This window comes from Sceloporus occidentalis, unplaced genomic scaffold, assembly GCF_023333645.1.
Source record: "Sceloporus occidentalis isolate IW3139 unplaced genomic scaffold, rSceOcc1.0.p SCAF_77, whole genome shotgun sequence".
Taxonomy (NCBI): Eukaryota; Metazoa; Chordata; class Lepidosauria; order Squamata; family Phrynosomatidae; genus Sceloporus; species Sceloporus occidentalis.
The window spans coordinates 3,083,781-3,109,677 of NW_028317057.1; the positions used below are offsets into that span (position 1 = coordinate 3,083,781).

General features: G+C 41.7%; 1 protein-coding gene across 1 annotated transcript; it reads left to right on the forward strand.

Moving 5' to 3' along the window:
* The first annotated feature begins 16,673 nt into the window (after nucleotides 1–16,673).
* LOC149285580 (toll-like receptor 3) lies at nucleotides 16,674–25,897 on the forward strand. The gene is made up of 4 exons (XM_089495180.1): nucleotides 16,674–17,117; nucleotides 21,932–22,120; nucleotides 22,922–24,765; nucleotides 25,669–25,897. Exons 1-4 carry the CDS (start codon nucleotides 16,674–16,676, stop codon nucleotides 25,895–25,897), a joined length of 2,706 nt encoding a protein of 901 aa, XP_089351306.1.

The window sequence follows — 25,897 nt, forward strand, 5'->3', positions numbered from 1 at the left end:
CCTAATGCGCCTACTGCATTTACAATGGCCATCCAGCCATATTTGTTACGTACAGCCTCTATTCCCACTGTTAGCTGCTAGAGGTTTCGCCCCTTTCTATAGGGCTGGAGGACCCACCTTGGTGATTCGCCATGCCAGAACCCCCTAGAGACCGTTGTCGGTCTCGTGATGATCTGACACCTGAGCCTCCGTCTCAGACGCCGAGTCCGTATGGTGACTCGCTGGTCAGATTGACTCACCTCAGGCTGCCCCACAGCTACTTAGCTCCTTACTTCTATGTTTTTCGGCGGCCAATACCCGCAATGTTGTATCATATGTTTGCAATGCCATTTTGTTCCCTTTCCTTGTCCCTCCCTTCACTCCCTCTTCCCTTTTTTTTTTCTTTCTTTCTCTTCTCTTCTCTATTTTCCTCTCTGTTTCTTTCCCTTCTCCTTCCTCCGAGCGCTTCAGGACATCTACCACTCCACGGCCTCTGTTTCGACCTACAGCCACATACCTACCCTTCTGAATGGCGAGTAACGTCACAATAATCTCACACAACGTCAAGGGCCTGAACTCCCCTCGGAAGCGGCGCCTGGCTATGACCTACTACCAACGACACCGAGGTGACATTGTTCTGCTCCAGGAAACACATCTTACATCCTCGTATCTGCCGTCTTATTGGAGTAAGCACTACAGCACGCACTTTCACGCTACCCACCCTACTATGAAGAAGAATGGGGTCAGCATCTTTCTTCGCACTTCTCTGGGCTTTCAACTCCAGAAGGTCACAGCCGACAAATGGGGCAGGTATCCCCTAGTAACCGGACTTCTCCACTCCCAGCCGACGGTCATCCTCAACGTCTATGCTCCTTCCACAGCGGCTACCTCTTTTTATGCGCACCTCTCCGACATTTTGCTACCACATCGTAACCATCAAGTTATAGTCGGGGGAGACTTCAACACCTTGTGGGACTCTTTCCTGGACCGACGTGGTCCCTCACCCCTGCGACACCCACCTCCTAACGCCAAACATCTCAAGGACTTCGCGAGGACTGCTGCCTTGGTGGATGTCTGGAGACTCCTCCACCCGAAAACTCTGGACTATACCTTTTATTCCCACCCCCACCAGTCCTACTCGAGGATAGACTATATATTTCTTGGCCAAACTCAGCTCACTCCGTGGTGTCCTCAGTGATCCACCCTATCACCTGGTCAGACCACGGTGCAGTGGACTGTGCTATACGCCTGGGTGGCGTCCCGAAGCAGCGGGGACAATGGAGACTCGACGAGTTCCTACTTACCGACCCCCTTGTGATAGGGGAAATCGTCAGGGATCTGGACGAATTCTTTCACCACAACGAATCCCCTGACACAGACCCGATGCTCATATGGCTGACCCACAAGGCGTTCATCAGAGGCTCTTTTCTCCGCATAGCGGCTCGTCGCAAGCGACTCTTCCGGGAAACTCTTGACTCGCTTTCCTCCAGATTGCAGGAGTTGGAATCACAACATAAACGCTCCTTGGACGCTACCGTCCTTCACGACATCATTCAATTAAAAGGCGAAATTAATCTACTCCTCGGCAAACAAGTCCTACACTCCCTCAACGCCACTAATCAGAAATTTTTTTAAAAAGCCAACAAACCTGACACTATGCTGGCCCGGAGACTGAGGACGCAGAGGGAAGCACAGAACATCCCCAAAATCGTAGATTCCCTTCAGAAAACCTGGGTCCACCCTACCGATATCGCCAATCAATTCGCCGCCTACTACCAAAACTTATATGATGGCAATAATGCCCTAGACCAGAGTCCCCTGCTACAGTTTCTTGACTCCCTCTCCTTGCCGACCTTTCTACAGCACCAAGCAGACAAGCTGTGTGGCCCCTTCACTGAGGAGGAGATCCGACTTGCCCTAGCTTCTCTTAAATCCTCCAAAGCTCCTGGTCCTGATGGCCTCCCAGGCTCCTACTATAAAAAATTCCAGTCAATACTCATTCCGCGCCTACTTACTCTCTTCAACGGGTTCCTGTCCGGGGTCCCCCCCCCCAAGGAGATGCTGCAGGCCAAGATAATTGTCATCCATAAAGACGGCAAAAATCCATCTAACTGCGGCAGCTACCACCCCATCTCCCTCATTAACGCGGATATTAAGCTGTACGCGAAGCTTCTTGCAACCAGGTGGGGGTCGGTCATTCATACGCTAATACATCCGGACCAGGTGGGATTCATTCCGGGCAGAGAGGCTCCAGACAATATCCGTCGCACTGTTGACCTGATTGAGGCGGCCAAGATGACACACCAGGGTTCCATGTTGTTGGCTCTTGACGCAGAAAAGGCCTTTGACAGGGTCGACTGGACCTACATGTGGGCTGTTCTGGAGAGGTTCGGTCTTGGAGGAGGCTTCATTCGAGGAGTCCGCGCACTGTATTGCCACCCCTCAGCAACCGTCGCCCTCATGGGCTGTGAGTCTTCGGAGCTCGACATACGCAATGGCACAAGACAGGGATGCCCACTTTCTCCCCTCCTGTTCGCCCTCTGTATTGAGCCTCTAGCTGTGGCCATCAGAAATCATCCAGACATCGCAGGCATCCGGATCCACGACACCCAGTACAAATTGAGCCTGTTCGCGGACGATATTCTACTCACCATCTCTAATCCCCTCGTCTCGCTTCCAAACCTCTACGATACTTTACGCACATTTTCCAAGCTCTCGGGATACAAAATCAATGAGGCCAAATGTGAGGCTCTAGATCTCATCCTCGATGACCCACTACGTATTTCCGTGGCTGCGAGCTTTAAATTCACTTGGCAAACCTCCCACCTCAAATACCTGGGCATTCTCCTTACCAGAGACTTTGCTTCCTTGTACCAAGCTAACTTCCCGCCTCTCTTCTCCGCTCTTCGAGGGGAGCTCGAGCAGTGGTCCCGTTTTCCAATTTCGTATCTGGGCCGCATATACGCGGTGAAAATGAACGTAGTCCCCCGCGTTCTCTACTTATTTAGAGCGCTCCCGACACCTGTTAACAAATCCGACATTGCAACTTTCCAGTCCCGTATATTTCGCTTTATCTGGGGTTTTCGGCGAGCTAGGATCAACAGGACTACGATGTGCAAGCGGAAATTGGCTGGGGTCTGGCGGTCCCCCACCTGTATCTGTACTATGTGGCAGCCTGCATCTCTCAGTTGGAGGCGTGGTCCTTCCCGGCTCGCTCTCTTCCCTGGGTCGACATCGAGCGTTCCTACATTTGCAACCACCAACTGCGGCAGATACTATGGGTTGATCCTCCCCTGCCCCTGCGATCCCCTGTTCTGCCGACCATCACAGTGGCCCTCGCCTTGTGACGCACCTGGTGCCTTAAGCTTCACCTCCGAGGATCTATCTCCCATCTCACTCTGCTGTTACACCACCCCCTCTTTCCAGAAGGACACCACGCATCCCGTTTCCAGTGGTGGAGTAGCGCCGGTCTCTGTACACTGGGGTCAGTGGTGAGGGCCGGTACGGTGCTATGGTTCCAGGAACTTAGAAAATCGAGGCGCATACCCCCTGGCGAACTCTTTCGTTACTTACAGATCCGCCACTTTGTCCATTCCCTCCTCGGGGGCAGCACCTTATCTCCGCTGACGCCATTCGAGAGACGTTTTCTTGCAGGCAAGAGGTGTAGAGGTTCCATATCACTTCACTATTCTCACTTCCTGGACATCACCTTTCCTCAACCCTCTCCATACCGCGCGAGGTGGCATAAAGAACTCCAACGTTCCTTCCCGGATGAAGCCTGGGAAGAAGCTACAACTAATGTTCACAAACTCACGGTTAACACATCAAGGAACGAGCATACAAAGTCCTTGCGCACTGGTACATGTTGCCGGGGCGATTATCACGGATGTTCCAGAATAGTGATGCCAGCTGCTTCCGGGGTTGCGGGGAGAGAGGTACTTACTTACATGCCCGGTGGACGTGCGGTTTGGTGCGCCCGATCTGGTCCACTTACTATTCCATGCTGTCGAAAGCCTTAGGCACCGTAGTTGCCCCTTCGCCTGAAATAGCACTGCTCGTCATGGATGCTCCAGACTTACCCTTGCCGCCCGCCTCCCAGCACCTCATCCACCGTATTTGCGCAGCAGTGAAACACGCCCTAGCGCGGAGGTGGAAGGGCCCTCCTCCAACCCACGGTGAAATTTCAGCGCGTATATGGCACCGTCTTACGATGGAGCACATGACCGCCAAACTCAGGGATGAGCTACACAAGTTTGAGAGCATTTGGGACCCTTGGTTAGCTGCCTTCTCGGACACCAGGGCATCTGCTCCCTTGTTTCGCCTTTAGTCACGTCTGGCTGGATGCTCACCAGGATCGCTCATCCTCCCCCCCTTTTTTTTTTTCTCTTCTCTCTCTCTATCTTTCTCCTTCTTCTTCTCTTCCCACTAGCTCCTCATCCTCTTTTCCGCCTCTTTCCTTCCCCTCTCCCATATAAAATGTGCTCATATATTGTTTTGCGACAGTACTCAGTAGCTCGTGCAGGGTGTGCACTCAGCTTGGCTCATCCTCTCCGGTAGCTGTCGTCTTATGCTGCACATCTCCCTCCGTGTTCTCTTTATTGCGTTCTGTATACAACACGATGCTCAGCTCAATTCATGATATTGTACTACTGTTTTGACACATGTGTTGTTACTATGTTGCCATGCAGTGTTATACTTGTCGCAAATAAAACAGGTTTAAAAAAAAAATGGAAATGTTACATACAGGTAATGGAATACATTGTACAGTATGTGCTTTAATGCTACATACGTAATAGCAGCAGGGGCTTTCTATCAGTAACACAATAACATTTTAATACAAGTGTTTTGATACAATCTGGTAAGTTACAGTACCAGTTCAATTTACGGCCAACCGTGACAACCTAGAATTGGATAAAAATATTGGCACTACTAATCTGAAAATAATTTGTTATAACTTCTTTTCTGTATGTTGTTTTATTCACATGTTTTACATACTGGCTAAATATGTTATAGTTTTGGAAAGTCTTCTTTGTTTCCTTGTTTAGGTTTGAGATAAATCCAAAGTTTTGTAATTGTTGGTATTTGAAATAGTCTAGCAAATTTTTGTGAACCTTTACAGAAATAATACCACTGTAACAGAATCTGGTCCTGTTACTGTGTTGTTATTAAGTTTTCCTGTTTTTATATTTGCTATTCACTGTATGCTACTGGTGGTAAGGGTTTGTTTGGGATATTTTTCCCCAGAGGAACAGAGTTAATCCATCGGCTGTAGCAGCTACCCACCTATAGCCGATTTACACTATGATGAAGATGGCAGTGATGGCCAGAGACTTCATGGTCGAGCCCTGGTTCTAACTACAAATGTAAATTTAACCCCTTCAGTCCCCTACAGACAGTAGCGTACCTAGCGGGGGCGGGGGGGCGGTCCGCACCGGGTGCCGCTCATCAGGGGGGTGCCAACTTGCCGGCACCCGGCACCCCTCCAGAGACGGACAGCAATGTCCGCCGCTGGAGGAGCAGGCTCGCAAGGGAGCGGTATCGGAGGTCTGTTAAAGGGGTTCAACCCTTGAACCCGGCTTAAAATCACTCAAGGGAGCCGGAGGTCTGTTAAAGACCTCCGATATCGCTCCCTTGCGATCTGCGCGGCAACAGCTGCTGTGCGCCGGGATTTGTTGTCAGATCCCGGCCCACAACACTGAAGCCGCGCCCACTGAACCGGAAGAAGACAGAAGAACTGAAGAAGAGGAGCGAAAGAGGAGGAAAAGAAGCTGTAAGGAGAAAAGAGGAAAGGTAGGAAAGCAGTCAGTGAGTGAGAGTGGATTGGTATTTGTGGATTAGTATGTGTGGATTGGTATGTGTGGATTAGTATGTGTGTGGATTGGTATGTGTGTGGATTAGTATGTGTGGATTGGTATATGTGTGGATTGGTGTATGTGTGGATTGGTGTGTGTGTGGATTGGTATGTGTGGATTGGTATATATGTGTGGATTGGTGTGTGTGTGGATTGGTGTGTGTGTAGATTGGTGTGTGTGTAGATTGGTGTGTGTGTAGATTGGTGTGTGTGTAGATTGGTATGTGTGTGGATTGGTATATGTGCGGATTGGTATATGTGCGGATTGGTAAGTGTGTGAGAGTGATGGGTGTTATGCTGTACCATTTCCAATGTATTTTTCATTATATAATTATGCTCTAGTACATCATAACTCCCATCACTCTATACTGTTCCATACAGTGGCAGAGCTGGGAGACAGAGGCCTTGCACCCCCACCGCAGGACTCCTGAAAGGTAAGTGAACTTCAAAGGGGGAGAGGGTAGATCGTTAGGAGGGGGTAGATAGGGAGAAGGAAGTGAGACGGGGTAGGTAGGACAAAAGGGAGTGAGAAGGGGTAGATAGGGCAATCATACTCCTATCATGCCAAGTCTGCGAGTACATCCTGGAATCTGGGTATGCCTGGGCATGACAGGAATGTGATTGCTGTTAACAATCATTATATATATATATATATATATATATATATATATATATTAATATTGTTATTTAATTGTTTTGTCCTATTTTGGTGTGTTACTTACTTTAAATAAAAGTGTTAGATTTTTTTTTTATGGTGTGGGGGGGTCATATTCAGTTTCAGCCAGGTAAATACTGCATTTTCGGTTTCAGTCCAGAATTCGTTTCGGTGCATCCCTACTACTAATGAAGTGGTAGGCCTACACCACATCAATGTTTGGCTTAGTATATAGTGATAGGAGTTATGCTGCACTATTGTCAATGTCTGGCTCAATGTATAGTGATAGGGATTACGCTGTACCACCGTCAATGTGTGCCTCAGTATATAGTGATAGGCGTTATGTTGTACCACCGTCATTGTCTGCCTCAGTATATAGTGGTAGGTGTTATGCTGTACAACCGTCAATGTCTGCCTCAGTATATAATGATAACAGTAAGTGTTATGCTGTACCACCTTCAGTGTCTGCGCCGGTATATAATGGTAGAAGCTATGCAGTTTTAAAGTGTGTGTGTGTGTGGGGGTGCCACATACAGGATCCGCCCCAGGTGCCAAATACTCTAGGTACGCCCCTGCCTACAGATGTATCGTTACGTCCATAAAACGCATCTCAGGAATCACTTATGGGCATACCGGTACGTCCTGACCTTCTTGCAGGACGTATCCCTGCCGATACACGGGAGATCAGGCTGTCGTTTGTCATGTAACAGCTGCTAAATTTCTCATCCTAAATTTTCAGCTACTTAACTAACTATGGTATCAAAAGAAAGCCCTCTCTCCTTGAAAAAACAATAAATAGTTTACATGGGTACACTATTCGCAGGAAAGGGGAATAATTGCTGAACCGACATACTGGGAGGTACCTAAAACCCCTGGGACTGAAGATCATGACACATAAGAAGCATAAAACATAAAAGTTTTTTTTTATTAGCCTGCCCTGCCATCTAGTGTTTTATTTTAAAATTACAAATAGTTTATCGATGTACTTACTCGCCACATTGCATGATCATATTTCCCAGCTAACTACATAATTTTCCAGAATCAGCTGGGACAGACAAAATATTTTGTTATATCAAGAAACACAAAAGTGAGTTGAGGAAACAATTTTACAAATGTGCAAAACATTTCGATGCCCTCAGCCTCAGATAATTCTACAGAATTTTTACGCTTGATTATGGGTCAGTGAAATTTGAAAACTAATTAGAAACAGTTATTTTTATTTACATTTGCAAAAAGTGTCTTTGTGTCATTTGTGATGGGGAAGAATCATTATTATTACAAATATTTTGCAGCCACGGTTTTCTGTCTTCTCCAGATATTCTGGATAAAGCCCACTCACTCTTCCCTCAGGGTTTGCCATGTTAATGAAGTACAGACTTCCATGTATCACTGAAAGGTATAAAAATAAGCAGTTTTATTGCTGATTATTATGCATGTATCTTGACTTGGTTGATAAACTATATAGGTTGAAAATAAAAAGTCACTGCAGCTATTTCTAGAATAGCAACATGCCTTTGCAAGATCATGTATACTCAGCCTGGATTTTATGTATTTGAGTTTGCATGTCCTCAAATTGTTTAGTGGAAAGCACCTAATCTGTTGCACACTTTGAATATGTTTGAGTGCATTCCAACTTAATATGATTAATGAGCATAATGAAGTTATACCATTAGGGTGCTAGGCATACACAAGAAGGTTCTTTGCGTTGATCACTTTTGTTTACAAGGCATTTTTAATAATAATTTTCCTTCGGAAGGTGCATTTATACGTCACCAGGGAATATGGGATGCTCTCGACCCTAATGGACAACCTTACTTCATTCCAGCGACAATGATTTCATTGTACAAATGTTCTTTCAAAAACCCTGTGGTTCCCTAGTGAAGGAATTTAAAGTATGTTAGACTCCACTGTGAATATTGACAATGCTTCAGGAATGGATACTACATGTTATTCCTTGTAACGAGTCTACTTTTGGAGAAATGAACAACAATTTGCCAAAATAAACATTTCCTATGTTTATATAATGTTTTCAAAATTTTTATATTTTACACTCATTTTTAATAACTTAGATGTGGTATGTTTAACCAAGCGGGCCGTTCTCATTATCCATTAAAAACAATATAATATATATTTTCTTGAAGTAAGCAATAAAAGGTATCCGGAACTGCCAAGTGGTGCACTGCACAGTAAATAAATTAGTAGAAATACGCTTTTGGTAAAAATGTTAAATTTAAATGTGACTTTTTATCTCACATACTTTTACATTAATGCTGACAAAATCAGGGCCGGACTGGGACTGAAAAGCAGGCCTGGAAACATTTGGAGACCGGCCCCATATAGTTTATCTCGCAGTCGAGCGCTTATACCCTCAAGCACCCCTTATACATACCTGAGTCACACTATTTGCCATACAAAGAGCTTTAAAACATTATTTTTGTCACATTATTTGTATTAAAATGCCAGAAAGCAAGTGTTAAAAGGCCCTAATAAATGAAATACATTAGACGTAATGAAATCAAATCATTTGCTACTGATGAAAAAGTTCCATTTTATTCAGTGGAACAAAACAGTGATCACATTATTTTTCACGATATTCTTGTAAGAAACTTTTGGCTATTAATACCACCACAACTGTTCTAGCGCTGCATCATCCAAAGAATACCTCATCCCAGATACATTATTATTATTATTATTATTTTTTAATGCACACAGTTCATGGTGTAAAGTGGTCTGCCAGTATGTTTAAGTAAAATGTCCTCTCTTAAGGGGGAAGGACTGTGAAACCAAAGGGAATAACAAACTAAATTGGGTTTCACTCTGAAGATCCCAACCACCATTCAAGTTTCTGCGATTGATCCTTTGTGATAAAATATGCAGATTAAAATAAGAGTAAATAACACAATGCCTTTACTTTTCCTCTCACTCATTTCTGGGCCTAGAAAGTTTTGTCCTCTGAAGTGACTACAAATTCAGGAGGGCGTTTTATCTCTGGATAAGTAAACATTAAATAAATCAGTTTATTACTACAATAAGTACAGTGCACACTGACACCCAGACATACACACACCAGGACAGCCTCTACCATACTGAAGCATAAAACACTATGTTCTACGCTGCTTTGTCATTAACTCCCCCTGTCATTAATCCCCTTGTGTATTGATGCCCCAGCCAGGCCCTCCTTTAGTATTGATTACTGTCTTCCCCTCACAACACAACCTTGGGTATTGCCCCATTTGTGCATTTATTCCCCCACACCCTTGGGTATTGCCGCCCCCCAGCATTGATTTATGTGATACCCCAGCTAACCCCCTCCCTTGATGCCCCTAACACTTTTGTGAAGCACACTTGTCTATTATTGATGCACAAAATAAAGAGTTCTCTTACTATTTTATTATAAATATGTGTTTGTTTTATTTCAAATGTATGTCCTGATGAAAGTCAGCAATGACTGAAACGTCGACTTGACTTTGTTTGAATAAAGAACAGTAGTATTTTCATTCATATGGATCGGTAGGGGGGCTACTGGGGTTGAGGCCCTGAGTCTCAGCTTCATTGCCCCGAATGGAGACTCTGGGGCTAAAGAATACTTTGACCCCAGAGTCTCTATTAGGGGCTATGGGATGGCTGGGGAGATCATAGAATTCCCTCTAAATGGATCCAAAGAGAGAGATCAGACAAAGAGAAATGGAAGGGATCGTGAGAAAGGGGCGGATGAAGAGGAAACCTGAGACCACTGTGGGTGCAATCTGGGCAATTCCTGTGGGTGCAATCTGGGTGCTAGGGCAAGTCCTTATGTACATATTATAGAGTCAGTGGCGACTCTAGAAACAATATATAGAGGGGGCACACAAGATACCACAGTCAAACTGGGGGGGCATTAATAATTTCCAAAAGTAATGTGCTATGGAATTATACTTTTGTTATTGGGCTAAAATAATACTTGATCATTCAACATGGGAAGCCTGAAGCCACAATTGAGTGCGACTAATCCTTGAAATAAATATTATAACACAATAAATAACTTTTCCACTAAATGATTTCAGGGCCTTGAACGTTTTGTCCCCTGAAGTCACTACAATTTCAGGAGGGCATTTTATCTCTGGATAAATATAAATTAAATAATTCCTACTGTAAGTTAAGTGCCAGGAAACAGATGACCAAACACACACACCAACACAGGCTCTGTCACACCGACACCCAGACACACACACCAGGACAGGCTCTGCCACACTGACAACTGAACACACACACCAGGACAGGCTCTGCCACACAGACACCCACACACATCAGGACAGGCTCTGCCACACCCACATCCAAACATACACACACACCAGGACAGGCTCTGCCACACCGACAACCAAACACACACACACACACCAGGACAGGCTCTGCCACACAGACACACATACAACAGCACAGGCTCTGTCACACCGACACCCAGACACACACACACCAGGACAGGCTCTGTCACACCGACACCCAGACACACACACCAGGACAGGCTCTGCCACACCAACAACCAAACACACACACACACCAGGACAGGCTCTGCCACACCAACAACCAAACACACACACACACCAGGACAGGCTCTGCCACACAGACACCCACACACATCAGGACAGGCTCTGCCACACCCACATCCAAACACACACACACCAGGTCAGGCTCTGACACACTGACAACCGAACACACACACCAGGACAGGCTCTGCCACACCAACACCTATACACACACACTGAGGACAGGCTCTGCTACACTGATAACCAAAAACACACAAACAGCAGGACACAATCTACGTCACAGACGTCTACATCAGGATGGATTTTTCACACTGCATTGTCGTTTATACCCCCCTTAGTGTTTTTGCCCCTTGTGTATTGATGCCCCTGCTGCCCATATATATTAACATTAGCCCCAGGTAGAGGCCTCGTATAAAAAAAAAAGAAAAAAAAAAAAGACGGGATTTAAAGTCGCATTGCGACTTTTTCCAAATTCGGCAGGGGGGCAACAGGGGGGGCAAGGATTAACCTGCAATTGCCCCCCCTTGCCCCAATGTAGCGACGCCACTGTATAGAGTTAAAATTGGGTGTCTAAAGCAGATAGACTTGGTTGCATATTTCACAGAGGTTGCTGGAAATGAAGAAGTCCGAATGTTGTTCATTTTTAAACGTTTTGGAAATATTTGTGTGTGTATTCGGTATTTGTGCAGTGTGCACAGCGACCACTCCCAAAGCACACTCTGCTGCCATCCATTCTGCTACGGGCACTATCCGTGGCTCTTTTGGAGACCTGTCAACACCCCTGCATATGGATGTAAGCCATGGCATTAAACTATTTCCCCACAGCTGTCGCTATAGGTGGCTGTGTATCATACAGAACGCAGCCAGCTCGGGCACACATGGAGGGAAAACCCCTCCCATTTTAGGAGGGGTGACTCACGTACATTCTATCTACAGTACACTCTCATAACTCGGCTTGTGGTTATGACCTCGGTTTTAAAATATACAGAAACAACAAGAAATATCGCCTTTGAAAACCCAGAGTGATCTGTAAGTTTTAGAACAATGTTGCCTGATTTAAAGTTTATGATCTGGGAAGCAATGGTCTTGCTTTGGGTAGAAACGCCAATGTTTTTTCTTATGTATCGGAGATTAGGCACGCAATGGGTGTTAATTTTGCATTGCAGTCACGGCTTTGTCAGCCTAACATGTAAGTTTTAATGTTATTCTTAACACTTTAACTGCCAGAGTTTATTTTGATTACTTTTAGGCTAGCCGCGCTGTGAACCTGGATACGATTTGCTTGAATTGAATGCATGTAGGTATAGTAGTGTAGGCAGGGCCGGCCCGACAATGGAGCCGAGTGGGGCAGCCGCTCCAGGCGGCACTTTTGAAGGGGCGGCACTTCGCCACCCCAAGCCCTTTTTTTTTTTTTCTTTCTTTCTAAAGCGAAAGAGAGAGAAAGGGGCGCCGAGTGGTTTTCGCTTACCAAGCTGTCAGTACCCGCTCGGCGCCCCTCTCTCTCTCCTCTGCGGCGAGTCTTCCTGTTCAGTCTCGGTGCCGGCTTGTAATGCTGAGTGCCGGAAGATTTCCGGCGCTCAGCATTACAAGCCGGCACCGAGACTGAACAGGGAGATTCGCCGCAGGACTGCTGAAAGGTAAGTACAAGGGGGGGGAGGAAGGGTAGATAATATGGGGGGGGTAGATAATGGGGGGGGCGGCAGGGACGGAGGGAGAGGAAGGGTAAAACAGGGGGGGGGGCGGCATTTTAAAATTCGCCCCAGGTGGCATTTTGCCTTGGGCCGGTCCTGAGTGTAGGTTAAAATTCTCAGGAAAGACGAAGGGAAAAAAAGGAAAAAACAGAAGGGAGGTTTATTTCAAATAAGAAAAAATGTTAGAACAAAAGATTATATTCTAATACTAGCGGGTCATAGTCTGATATGCAATCGAAGAGAGTATTCCTTTATGTGATAGATAAATGGTACAGCTTCCCAGCAGAAGTGGTAAAGACCAAGGACTAATTACAGTCATTACAATAAGGAAAATGGGTAGACTAGATCGGCCAAATTACAGCAAAAGGGTAATTTGGGCATTTTTAGGTATTTTTTTTTGCAAATTGCGGTCTTTATTTTGTGAATTAGAATGTACCAAATGCTGAGATATTTTGGGCATTCTCTGTTTTGTTGATTTACAATGGCTAGTATTGTTTTTGCAGATCAGCAGAGGTCTGTGTGTTTGCAGCAGTGGCGACTCTAGAAACTATATATAGGGGGGGCACACAAGATACCACAGTCAAACTGGGGGGGCATTAATAATTTCCACCATTAAATCATAACACTGAAAAAACACACACATATATATATATATATATATATATATATATATTGCCAAAAGTAATGTGCTATGGAATGATACTTTTGTTATTGGACAATACAATACTTGATCATTCATCATTCAACATCGGAAGCCTGAAGCCACAATTTAGTACGACTAATCCTTGAAATCCTTTAAACAACACAATACCTTAACTTTTGCACTAAATGATTTCAGGGCCTAATATTAGATCCTGCTGCTGATATATATATATTAGCCCCTGCTGCCCATATATATTAATATTAGTCCCTGCTAATAAATAATAAATAAATATTATATCCTGCTGCTGATAGGAGGTATAGATCAACACATTAACACACAAACCCAGCTTTGCATGTATAGATCAATTGAAATTCACTTGTGATCTCAGCACTGAAGGTATATATCAAATAAACAGAATCAGACATACAAATCCTGTATTTGCAGGTATACAATAATAATATATGAAATGTAGCATTGCAGGTATAGATCAAATAAATACATGGAAACAGCATTGCAGGTATTAATCAACTGAACAAGACATACAAACCCTGTATTTGCAGGTATACATAAATAATGTATGGAAACATAGCTTAGCAGATATGGATCTACAGAATAACACAGAAACCCAGCTTTGCAGGTATAGGTCAATTGGAATTCACATAAAAACACAGTATTAAAGGTATATTTTAAACCCCCTAAATTACATAGAAACATAGAAAGTGACGGCAGATAAGAACCAGTAGGCCCATCCAGTCTGCCCAACCTCTGAGTACTTTCCTTTTGTACCTGCCCTTATCCTATATCTAGCTTGCCTATCCCATGCTTGCTTAAATGACTTTATTGTATTAACATCTACCACTTCTGCTGGGAGGCTATTCCATGCGTCCACTACCCTTTCCGTAAAGTAATATTTTCTGATGTTACCATTAAACCTTTGCCCCTCTAGTTTATGCTTGTGTCCTCTTGTTGTGGTAGTATTTCTCCTTTTAAATAAACTATCTTCCTTTACCTTGTTGATTCCCTTTAAGTATTTAAATGTTTCTATCATATCCCCCCTGTCCCGTCTTTTTTCCAGGCTATATAGGTTAAGATCCTTTAACTTGTCCTGGTAAGGTTTATCTTGTAATCCATAAACCATTTTAGTAGCCCTTCTCTGCACTTTCTCCAACATTTCTATATCCTTCTGGAGATATGGTCTCCAGTACTGTACACAATACTCCAAGTGAGGTCTCACCAGTGATCTGTACAACGGCTTTCTACTGCTAATACCTCTCGCTATACAACCAAGCATTCTGCTAGCATTACCTGCTGCTCTACTGCATAGATCACAGGTTGCACACCCCAAAGTCAGCCCTGGCGTCCACACTGCCCACATAGAACCTGGCCAGCACCCAGATAACACACATAAGATTTGCAATCTTTGTCCCATACACACCCTGCCTGTGCCATCTTGGTCCCCAAGGCTCAAACATCCTGCTAGTGCCATCTTTTCCCTTCCACAATTATACATCTATGATACACACAAACACATAAACTCATGCTCTCCCTCATTTGGACAGTTCATCCACATATTAACTCATGCTCTCCCTCATTCAGACAGTTCATCCACATATTAACTCATGCTCTCCCTCATTCAGACAACTCATCCACATATTAACTCATGCTCTCCCTCATTCAGACAACTCATCCACATATTAACTCATGCTCTCCCTCATTCAGACAATTCATCCACATATTAACTCATGCTCTCCCTCATTCGGACAATTCATCCATTTTAAGAAACTACGCCCCTTGGAGCTTAAAATGAGGGGCTACATGTATTTCTAGGACAAAAGTTGACTGCACAAATAATGATGGAATATGTCGCTTTGCGCACTCCAGGTTTGTACTAGAAACACATACAACCCCTCATTTGATGTGCCAAGGGGTGTAGTTCTTGCAAATGTGTACTTTTTGTACCATAATTTAACTTCCTACGTGAGCAGTAATGCCACGTCAAGGCTTCAACCCTAATTACTGATCATTCACACGTCTTTCATATCTCCATTCACTCGCAGAAACACACACCATACTTTACATACATTCACTCGCAGAAGCACACACCATATTTTCCATACATTCACTCACAGAAGCACATACCATTCTTTCCCCTTACAGTCCCAAAGCAATGATGGTAAAGGGAGAAAAAAATCACTTTTACAGCAAAAATAAGTTTTGCAGTAAAAATGCAAGGCGCTCCAGGGATAAGATGGTTACTCACGTACCACACAGGCTAAATGGCTGATTTTATTAATATTTGCAGTTCATCAGGATTTCAAAAATTGCCTCCCTCTACCGTTGGCTAAATTTAACCCCATGATCAAAGGGATCATGGGATTAAAAATTAGTATCGGCCATTTTTAAAAAGGGAATGTGACTTTTTATAGCTATATGATCACTGTGGTAACATTGGCTACCACAGTGGATCATTTAGCTAGAATACTTAAACTTTTATTTTTTTATTTTTTTTTAAGTTAAACTACTTTATGTTTAAATAATTTTTTAAACTTTTTTTTAAAATTTAATTTTTTTAACTTAACATTTTTTATTCTTTTTACAAGCTATGTACCGTTGGAAAGTTGAAGTAATTACCTTTCCAACGGTATATGTTGGGGGTCTGTAGCTGCTGAGATACAGGCATCTAAGCAGCATGCCCCCATACCTCTTTAACTGACAATTGTCAGTTGTTAATAAAGTTGCGCAGTGACGTCATCGCGTCATTGCGCGAGACGTCACCGGGCGGATCGGGTGGCCCCGGTGATGCCCTTCAGTTTGAGAACAGATTCCCGTTGCAGATCGCACATGGCCACCTTTCGATGCTCTTAAGCTGAGAACAGCAAGGTGGCTCTTTGGGTATAGTGGGCCAGTGGTTCCGGTCTCTGAACACACCCCAGACCCATCCCAATTTGAACACTGCTTACAATTAATGCAGTGTAACGTGCAATTCATGAATTCATGTTCAAGGGAATGACAAAACTAGAATTGTCAGACAGAAACAAACTGATACATTAGGTAAAGAGGACCCGGCTCGCACGCTTATACTCTCCTTCCATCTCTCTCTCTCTCTGCGTTCTAGCCATTGATGAAACATTGACTGGTGTTACATTACTCTTTGTGAAGGCAATAGTCAGTGGATTGCGTACTAGAAATAATTGGTAGGAATGTAAATATTGATACCCCATCTCTTCCCTACCAGCAGCCACTGCAGTGTTAACAGTGAATTAATGATTTGGTTGTAATTAAATTATTTGTTTGATAATGACTCATGATTTTTTTCCAATACAGACACATCATGGGGCGTGTACAACTGTTCCCAACAAGTGCGTTTTACAGTGTCTTCACACTTTGTGTGTTGTCAGTCTTAGCTGAAAACCCGTGCAAGGTCACACAAGAAAAGGCTGACTGCAGCCACCTCAAACTGTCTGTAATACCCTCTGACCTTCCTTCTACCATCAAAGAGTTGGACCTTTCTCACAACCAGCTCAAGAAGCTACCTGCTGCCAATCTCTCCAGGTATGATCAACTTGAGCATCTGGATGTTGGTTTTAATACCCTCCATATATTTGAACCAGAACTGTGTGAGAAGCTGCCTCTGCTAAAAACCTTAAACCTGCAACACAATGAATTTTCTAAGATTTCAGAAAGATACTTTGTTTCATGTAAAAATCTACTTGAACTATATCTGAATTACAATGTGATAACTGCCATCACTGGAAACCCCTTTGAAAAACCAGAGGTAAGCTGCTCTTATAAAATATTTTTTGCACTTGAATCTCATGTATTGCATAAGTAAATGAAAATGGGTTTGTTGGTCAACATCTTTGTGGCCAGAGTAGAAGAATGGGAGGAGACTATTTTGGTTGTCTCGCTTAAGACAACAAAATAGTAGTGGATGGTTATAAATGTTATTAAGGAGCCCATTGGAAAATACTGGTTGCGTAATGTCACTGAGTTGTTGGTTGTGAAGATCTGCAAAAGCTAGATTAAATTTCCCAGGTATCCTTCAGGTTGTGGTTCACTCTGGCTTATCATGGTTGTGGGAATGTAACTCATTCATTTTGAATCATCCACATTTAGAGAAAAGATAGGAGGATATTAAGGAAATACTTTAAAATAAAGACATTATGCCCTCTGTATTCTTGCTGAAGGTGAAAGGAGAACAATTCAGTATAGAATCCTCTTGTTAGACGTACCTGTACTGGGATCAGAGTCCTTTTGTAGTAAAGTTGCTGCCCTGCAAAACCTCCTGACAGAAGGTAGGACGAGGTCAAGGCAAACAGAAGATAAGCACTCAAATCAGAATCAGGGTCAAGAACGATCCAAACATGTGCTACTTCTGATCTTGCAACAAGTGCAGGGATCATATTCCCTAAATTGAGGGTATTTTCATGCATAACTCTAAACCTACTGTTTTTCAACCTATATGTCAGACATACACTATATGGACAAAAGTATTCTCCATCTGACCATTACACTAACAGAGACTTTTATGACATTGCATTTTAAATGCACAGAAATTAGTATGTAGATGCCCCCCTCCTTTGCAGCTATAACATCTTAGAAATCTTTACAAGATTTTGGAGTGTTTCTGTGGGAATTTTTACCCATTCATCCAGTAGAGCATTTGTGAGGTCAGTCAATGGTGTTGGATGAGGCCTGGCTCTCAATCTCCGTTCCAGTTCATCCCAAAGGTTTTCGATGGAGTTGAGGTCAGGGCTCTGTGCGGTCACACCAAACTCATCCAACCCTGTCTTTATGGACCATGCTTTGTGCACTGCAGCACAGTCATACTGCAATAGAAAATGACCAAAATGTCTTGATCTCTCCCAATTTAACCCCTTAAGGACCGGGCTCGTTTTTTCTTTTTGTACCCTGTGGGACCGAGGCTGTTTTAATACTTTTGTGGTGCTTGTGTTCAGCTGTAATTTTCTCCTCACCCATTTAGTGTACCCACATAAGTTATATATTGTTTTTTTCAGGACAAGATGGGCTTTCTTCAGATACCATTATTTTGATCGTATCATCTTATTTACTATAAAAAAATAAAAAAAACGTGAAAAATTGAAAAAAAACACATTTTATGACTTTTATTTGAAAAATCTTTTACTCACCTAAAAAAGCAAGTAAAAAAACTAGCTAAATAGATTCTACTACTTGTCCTGAGTTTAGAAATACCCAATGTTTTTATGTTTTTTTGCTGTTTTTTGTAAGTTATTGGGCAATAAGTACAAGCAGCGTTTTATGATTTCCAAATCTTTTTTAACAAATCTGGTCAGTCTGCCTCCATCTCCTCTTTGGAACATCTTTGAAGCCGGTTAACTCAATTTAACCCATTCAAACCATATATTTTTGAAAACTAGACACCCCAGGGTATTTCAAATGCTGTTATTTTAACCCTTTCCATGCAACAGTTATACAACCACACTTTGTCAAACTTTGTAATAGTAATTTTTTTTATTTTTTTTTCACACAAATTGTACTTTAATTATAGATATACAGGTTCTGGTATATGTCACTGTCAAACAACACCCCAATGTGTGTTCAGGAACATCTCCTGAGTACAGCAATACCCCACATGCATGGGTTTGTCAGATTGTTTGGCTGGTAAAGGGCTACTTTTGGGGCATGCGTAATTCAGGTAGTCATTTGGTCATTCTGCCTCCATCTCCTCTTTGGAATATCTTTGAAGCCGGTTAACTCAATTTAACCCCGTCAAACCATATATTTTTGAAAACTAGACACCCCAGGGTATTCCAAATGCTGTTATTTTAACCCTTTCCATGCACCAATTATACAACTACACTTTGTCAAACTTTGTAATAGTATTTTTTTATTTTTTTTCCACACAAATTGTACTTTAGTTATAGATATACAGGTCCTGGTATATGTCACTGTCAAACAACCCCCCAATATGTGTTCAGGAACATCTCCTGAGTACAGCGATACCCCACATGCATGGGTTTGTTAGGTTGTTTGGCTGGTAAAGGGCTACTTTTGAGGCAACACAGACTTTTAGCATCTGGTCATTCTGCCTCCATCTCCTCTTTGGAATATCTTTGAATCTGGTTAACTCAATTTAACCCCATAAAACCATATATTTTTAAAAACTAGACACCCCAGGGTATTCAAATTGCTGTTATTTTAACCCTTTCCATGCACCAATTATACAACTACACTTGTTTTATTTATTTTTTTCACACAAATTGTACTTTAGTTATAGATATACAGGTTCTGTTATATGTCACTGTCAAACAACACCCCAATGTGTGTTCAGGAACATCTCCTAAGTGCAGTGATACCCGACATGCATGGGTTTGTCGTGTTGTTTGAGATTTAATATGCCACATTTGGGAAGTGCGCTTTTTTTCTCCATTTTGGTCAGTCTGTACCTATGCCCTATCTTTGAGCTCGGCCACTCCAATTTACCCCATCAGCCATTTTTTTTTTATATTAGACACCCCTTGGGTATTTGAAGTGCTTTTATTTTAACTCTTTGTTGAGATTTTTGAGAAATTTTAGCACTTGCTCAAAATAATAAACTTTATTTTTTTATTTTATTTTATTTTTTTAATACTTTTTTTATATTTTTTTACAAATTTTGCTTGTACTGGATGGTTTATCTAGTGACATCACTGCATAATTATTTTTAAATGTTAGCACATTTTTTTTATTTTTTTTATTATTTTTTGAATATTTTACTAATCACATTGTGATTAGAAAGCTGGGCTCCATTGACTTGCATGGTTGAGTGCAGTACCTGTATTCAACCTGCAAGTGGAGCCAGAGTTCTCTAGAGGGTCTGGAGACCATCTAGCGAACTCTTTCATCTTTATTGTTTTTTTTCCTGGGCCGCCGCCATCTTGCTGATGGCGAAGATCACCGGCAGCTGCGGCTGTGACTGCTCTCCGGAGTGGTCACAGCCCATCCAGAGGTAAGTGTTTGGTGTCGCTGGATGCCTCCTGATCGAGGCATTCCAGCGACACGCTTTTAAAACGGGCGTCCGCCCCGGGGAGGGGCCAGATATGGCCCCCGATGCCGATCTCGGCCTTGCTGAATGCCTCGACATTGAGGCATTACAGTAACGCCGTTTAAGCGAAGAAAGTGATCGTTGATCACTTTTGAAGCTTATTTAATTTTTTGACAGTTCAGGACCGTCAAAGGTCATTAAGCGACCGTTTTTCCATGACGGTCCTGAACCGGCAAAGGTCGTTAAGGGGTTAAGCACCTATTATTAAAACTCTGAACTACTCACTAAGAACTTTGGGTCCTTTGGGAAAAAGCTACAATCCATCTTTTTAAACAGTTACTTATTATACCAAATAAGACTGGTTTGGGAAATACAACCAAATCCCTGTTCATAGCACCATTTCCATAGTCATATATTAAAATCTGTAAGTCACAGCATTTTATTGTTCTCGTCTCCCAAACGTCAGTAAAACCGCTGAAAAAGAAACAGAATATGTTACAGAGCTTTACCTAGTTCACTAAAAACACTTGTTAATACAGTACATGATATATTATTAGTTCATAAATGTTTAAGATTCAGTTGAAAGAAAAAAAAAGGTTATGATCTCATGGTATCTAACCCCTCACCAGCTAGCTAGAATTTATAGCCTTTCAACAAACATTTGCCGTCATTAAAAAAAGATGTCATGTCAGCATGACATTTCAGGGCAGAGGTGTGGCTGAACTGCAGGAATACATTAACAAAGGTTTTAGTGGACTTGGGGCTGTATACAGTATGATAGATATTTGTGATGGTCACTGCCACATTTCAAACTTGCTGATTGGGAAAGGAGCCACAGCATATTGAATGCACTTCAAAAAGCACTGGTGAGACCTTAATTGGGGTATTGTGTACAGTACCAGAGACCATATCTCCAGAAGGATAATCTTACTAGACATGGTGAACAGTTTGTTTCCATGTCTATCCTGCTGCACAGCGGTCTATAGCATGGATAGGGTTGCAGAACAACACAACCGCTATTAGTAGGGTTGCAGGGTTTGGGGAAAGACCATGCAGAATATGAAGGAGGATACAATGACAGCTCTGGTTTATTAGACATTTGAATCGTTTTCCAAATATTTGGTTGCTGTGGTTAATTGAACCTATGGTTATATCCTTGCATTACAGTCCTCACTAATCCCCCTTTTTCTTCTTTGTTCTCTCTCATCTTTTCCCTTAGTCATTCAAGTTTGTTCTATTATATTTCTATTACATATAATTAGAACTAAGTAAAATAAAAAAATATACTGCACTTACTTACTTTTTGCTCTTATTTGATTAGTTAATAAATAGTTTTAAATTAGCATGTCTAAAAAGATAAAATTCTGCGGAAATGGTAAGACTAAAACATTGTGTTTATTGACTTTAATGCGTAAAATACTTTCTATTCATGGAGCAAAGGCATATTAACATTAAGAATTTAGGTATTTTTTTATTTATTTGTGTGAATATTTAGTGAAAAGCATGGCATGTTGAAGTTATAAATACTCAGATTATACACTAAGTCTTTTGTTTTTACAAATAACTATCATTTATTTCCACAGAATTTATCTATTCTGGACATGTCACACAACAAACTGACCTCTACCCATTTAGGTGACAGACAACTCCATAATCTAAAGGAACTAAAATTGTCTAGTAATAAGATTGTGGAACTCAAGAAGGAGGGTCTAGAATTTCTAGGGAACACTTCTCTCCAAAAGCTTGACCTATCATCGAATCCCATTAAAGCGGTAAGTGTTTATATGCTAGATCCCGAGTGCACTTGACACAAATGAAAGCAACCATCAAAATACATCATTTGATTCTTTCCATCCTTCATTAACCTCCAAACCTGAACTCACTCTGAACGATTCTACCATTATTCCTACACACTGTTGTCTTGGCATAACACTTAATTCTGCACTCTTTACACTCACCTACCGCACCTACCAAAATATGTGCTCCAAGGCAGGTGGGCAAATCACTGGGTGGGTTTTCTAACCTACCTATAATCACCCTGAACCCCCTCCTATGCCAACCCAGCTCTCATACAACCCCTCCAGCCCCCACATTAACCCCTTTAGTGCCTTTGGTCAGACTTGAACTGTCATGCAGCCCTTGCGTCTCCCCTAAGCTCAATCTTCAGTGCTTACTTTAATGAGTTTGCCTATGGCCAAGATTGGAAGAACATAGTTGAGATTGCATGAGCTACCATCGAGGTATTCACATTATGTAGTTTCTGTACTTCTCTAGGCAAGTGTGTGATCTACTTGTTGATTAATCTAACCATGCTCATTGTTTTCTGTCCCAGCAGGTTGCATCCATGCAAAAAAGTACTACAGATCAAATATACTTAATGCATTCCTTAACTGTAATACAAAAGGACACATTTGCATGGTGTGGTTCTTTTATGAGCATATAATACTTTTTGTGGTTCTGATATTTTTCATATTTGCAACACTGATATTTCATAGTGAAACAAAATCATCCAATTTCTTTATTTATGTTGTAGTAACACTCAAAATCTCAAAACTGTACCCTTTCATTTTTAGGTAACTCCAGACTGTTTTAGAGCTCTATGGAGTCTTCATACTTTTGTAATGGCTAATACAACACTTGGACCTACTCTCGTGGAGGACCTTTGTTCAGCATTAGGTGGCACAGGAATCCAGTTCATTTTATTAGCAAACGTACAACTGTTAAGAATACATAACAAAACTTTCAGTGGATTAGCAAACACGGACCTTGTATTGCTAGATATCTCTAAAAATGGCTTGATCGAGATAGAAAATGATTCGTTTGTTTATCTACCACACTTACAAAATCTAAATCTGGAATATAATCAAGTTAGTCAACTAAATCCCAACACATTTCGTGGCTTGACAGAAGTGAAGACTTTGAATTTAAAAAAGTTTTTCAGCTCTTCCAAAGTATCAAAAATTAATGACCTATCATTCCACTGGCTGAAGAACCTTGAATATCTCAACATGGATGGCAACAAAATTTCCAGCCTTACAGAAAAAACCTTTAGTGGTCTTACAAGTCTGAAAACATTAAGTATGACAGAATGCAACGCAAACGTACAGACCATTACAAATGCAACATTTTCCTCTCTTTCAATGTCACCTTTGCTTACGCTAAATCTGAGTAAAACTGGGATAGCAATATTGGAATACGGAGCATTTTCCTCCCTGGGAAGCCTACAGTTTCTTGATCTGGGCCTAAATAGAATTGACCAGGACATTATAGGTCATGAATTTTTAGGTCTTCACAGTATTGAACTGATATATCTTTCTTATAACAACCGTTTGACACTCACCAGTAATTCTTTTAATTTGGTTCCAAGTCTTAAGAAGTTAAACCTCAGAAAGACAAAACTAACCTTTAGAGACCTTGAACTTTCTCCATTTAGAGTTCTAGAAAATCTTACCCTTTTAGACATCAGCAACAATAACATCGCTAATATACAGGAAAACATATTTGAAGGTCTATCCAATCTTAGAATTCTCAATATTCAGCACAACAACTTGGCTCGATTATGGAAGAACGCTAATCCTGGAGGACCAGTTATGTTCCTTAAAGGGTTACATAATTTGGAAATACTTAACTTGTTATCTAATGGCTTCGATGAAATACCTGCTTCAGCTTTCCAAGGGCTGTCAAAATTAAGGATTTTGGGAATGGGAGAAAATAATGTATGCATTCTTCCTCCATCAATATTTGAAGATCAACTATCACTTTATGAATTAGATCTTCATAAAAATCTCATAACATCAGTTGAGAAAGTGCTGTTTGTGAATGTTTTAAACAACCTTAAGATATTAAACATGGGTGGAAATCCTTTTGATTGCACTTGTGAGAGCATAGCTTGGTTTGCAAATTGGATTAATACAACCAATGCTACTATTCAGGGCTTGGACACTCAATACATTTGTAATACACCAAGCAGATACCATGGAATTCCTGTGAAATTCTTTGACAACTCACCCTGTAAGGATAACGCACCATTTAAAACACTTTTTACACTTACTTTTACTCTGGTGGTTAGTTTCATATGTTTTGTATTTCTGATACAGTTCCAAGGGTGGAGAATACAATTTTACTGGAATGTTTCTGTGAACAGAATTCTTGGCTTCAAAGAAGTAGATTCTAGAGGAGAGAACTTTGCTTATGATGCCTACATTATTCATGCTGTAAAGGATATGTCATGGGTTGAAAGAAATTTAATTCCTCTCGAAGAAGAAGATGATGTGTGCCATTTTCAGTTCTGCTTTGAAGAAAGAGATTTTGAAGGTGGAACATCACAGCTTACAGCTGTCGTTAACAGCATAAAAAATAGCAGAAAGATAATTTTTGTTATAACTCAAAATTTTTTGAATGATAATTGGTGCAAGAGGTAAGCTTAATGGGCAAGAGTAAATGTTTCATAGGCAAATACAGAATAAGACACAGAAAAACATCTTTCTGGTACCACGCATGCATATGTGAGGTTAAAAGTGTGTGTGAAAGTTCTGATAAGATACAAGTATGAATACATTATTTTGTGTTGTGGTCTAGGGTGACTAAGTTGTTGGGAGGGCAACCACTTCTGTCACCAAATTGAGGGCAGATCAGGTTCAGGCCTCTCAGGGCAGCATCACTCAATTGCTGATCTTGCTCAAAGCCTGCATTGCATTGCTCTGTTTACGAGACTAAGGTATTAATTATGACTACGCAAAAAAATACAGAAAGGAATGCACACTCTAAAGAGGATATAACTTCAGAATTTTGAAATGACAGATATGTACATACACCAATGCAAGGAATCAGTGCATACCCAGCAAATACTATTTACCAATACCAATAAATATTGGGGATTCCGTCACACCAAATGGCCATATATTTCTTAACTCACCTCTACGTCAAGGTACCCCAAGTAAGACACTTGTGTCATAGGTGTGTCATATATAACACTTTATAACTGATCAGAGCATCAGAAGTAAGTAGCCAAGTTGAATGCAAATCATGCCCAGAAATAACCCTTTTGTTAGCTGTAGGGTAATTTAGATTTTTATAGGAATGTTGAATTTTCACTTGTAGCCATGCGATACAAAAGAAGGGTTTTGATAAGCTGAAAGTCTTTATCATTTTTTGTGTTGTTTTATGATCTTTTGGTTAAAAACAATAATGTGCTAAAGCACTTGGATAATGCTTCACCTGTAAGAGTTTTAAGACTCTAACCATTGTTAATTTTGTTTTAAAATTTAATTTTTTTAATTTCTAGGTGAACTTCTTAACCTTATACACTTTTGCTTGTCAGGTTCAAGATTCATCATGCTGTTCAGCAAGCCATAGAGCAAAGCCGGGACTCCATTATATTGATCTTCCTTGAGGATATTCCAGATTACAAATTGAATTACACCATACATCTAAGACGGGGAATGTTCAAATCTTCCTGCATCTTATACTGGCCAGCTCATAAAGAGCGGGTGGATGCTTTCCATCAAAAATTAAAAATTGCTCTGGGATCCTCCAATCTAGTAAAATAG

What these genes read in the sequence shown, in the direction of transcription:
- LOC149285580 (XM_089495180.1), top strand. Translation starts at nt 16,674, where the DNA reads ATGGGGCGTGTACAACTGTTCCCAACAAGTGCGTTTTACAGTGTCTTC. An exon ending in ACCCCTTTGAAAAACCAGAG is followed by an intron (nt 17,118 to 21,931) that starts GTAAGCTGCTCT and finishes TTATTTCCACAG; the next exon opens with AATTTATCTATTCTGGACAT. An exon ending in AATGATAATTGGTGCAAGAG is followed by an intron (nt 24,766 to 25,668) that starts GTAAGCTTAATG and finishes TTTGCTTGTCAG; the next exon opens with GTTCAAGATTCATCATGCTG.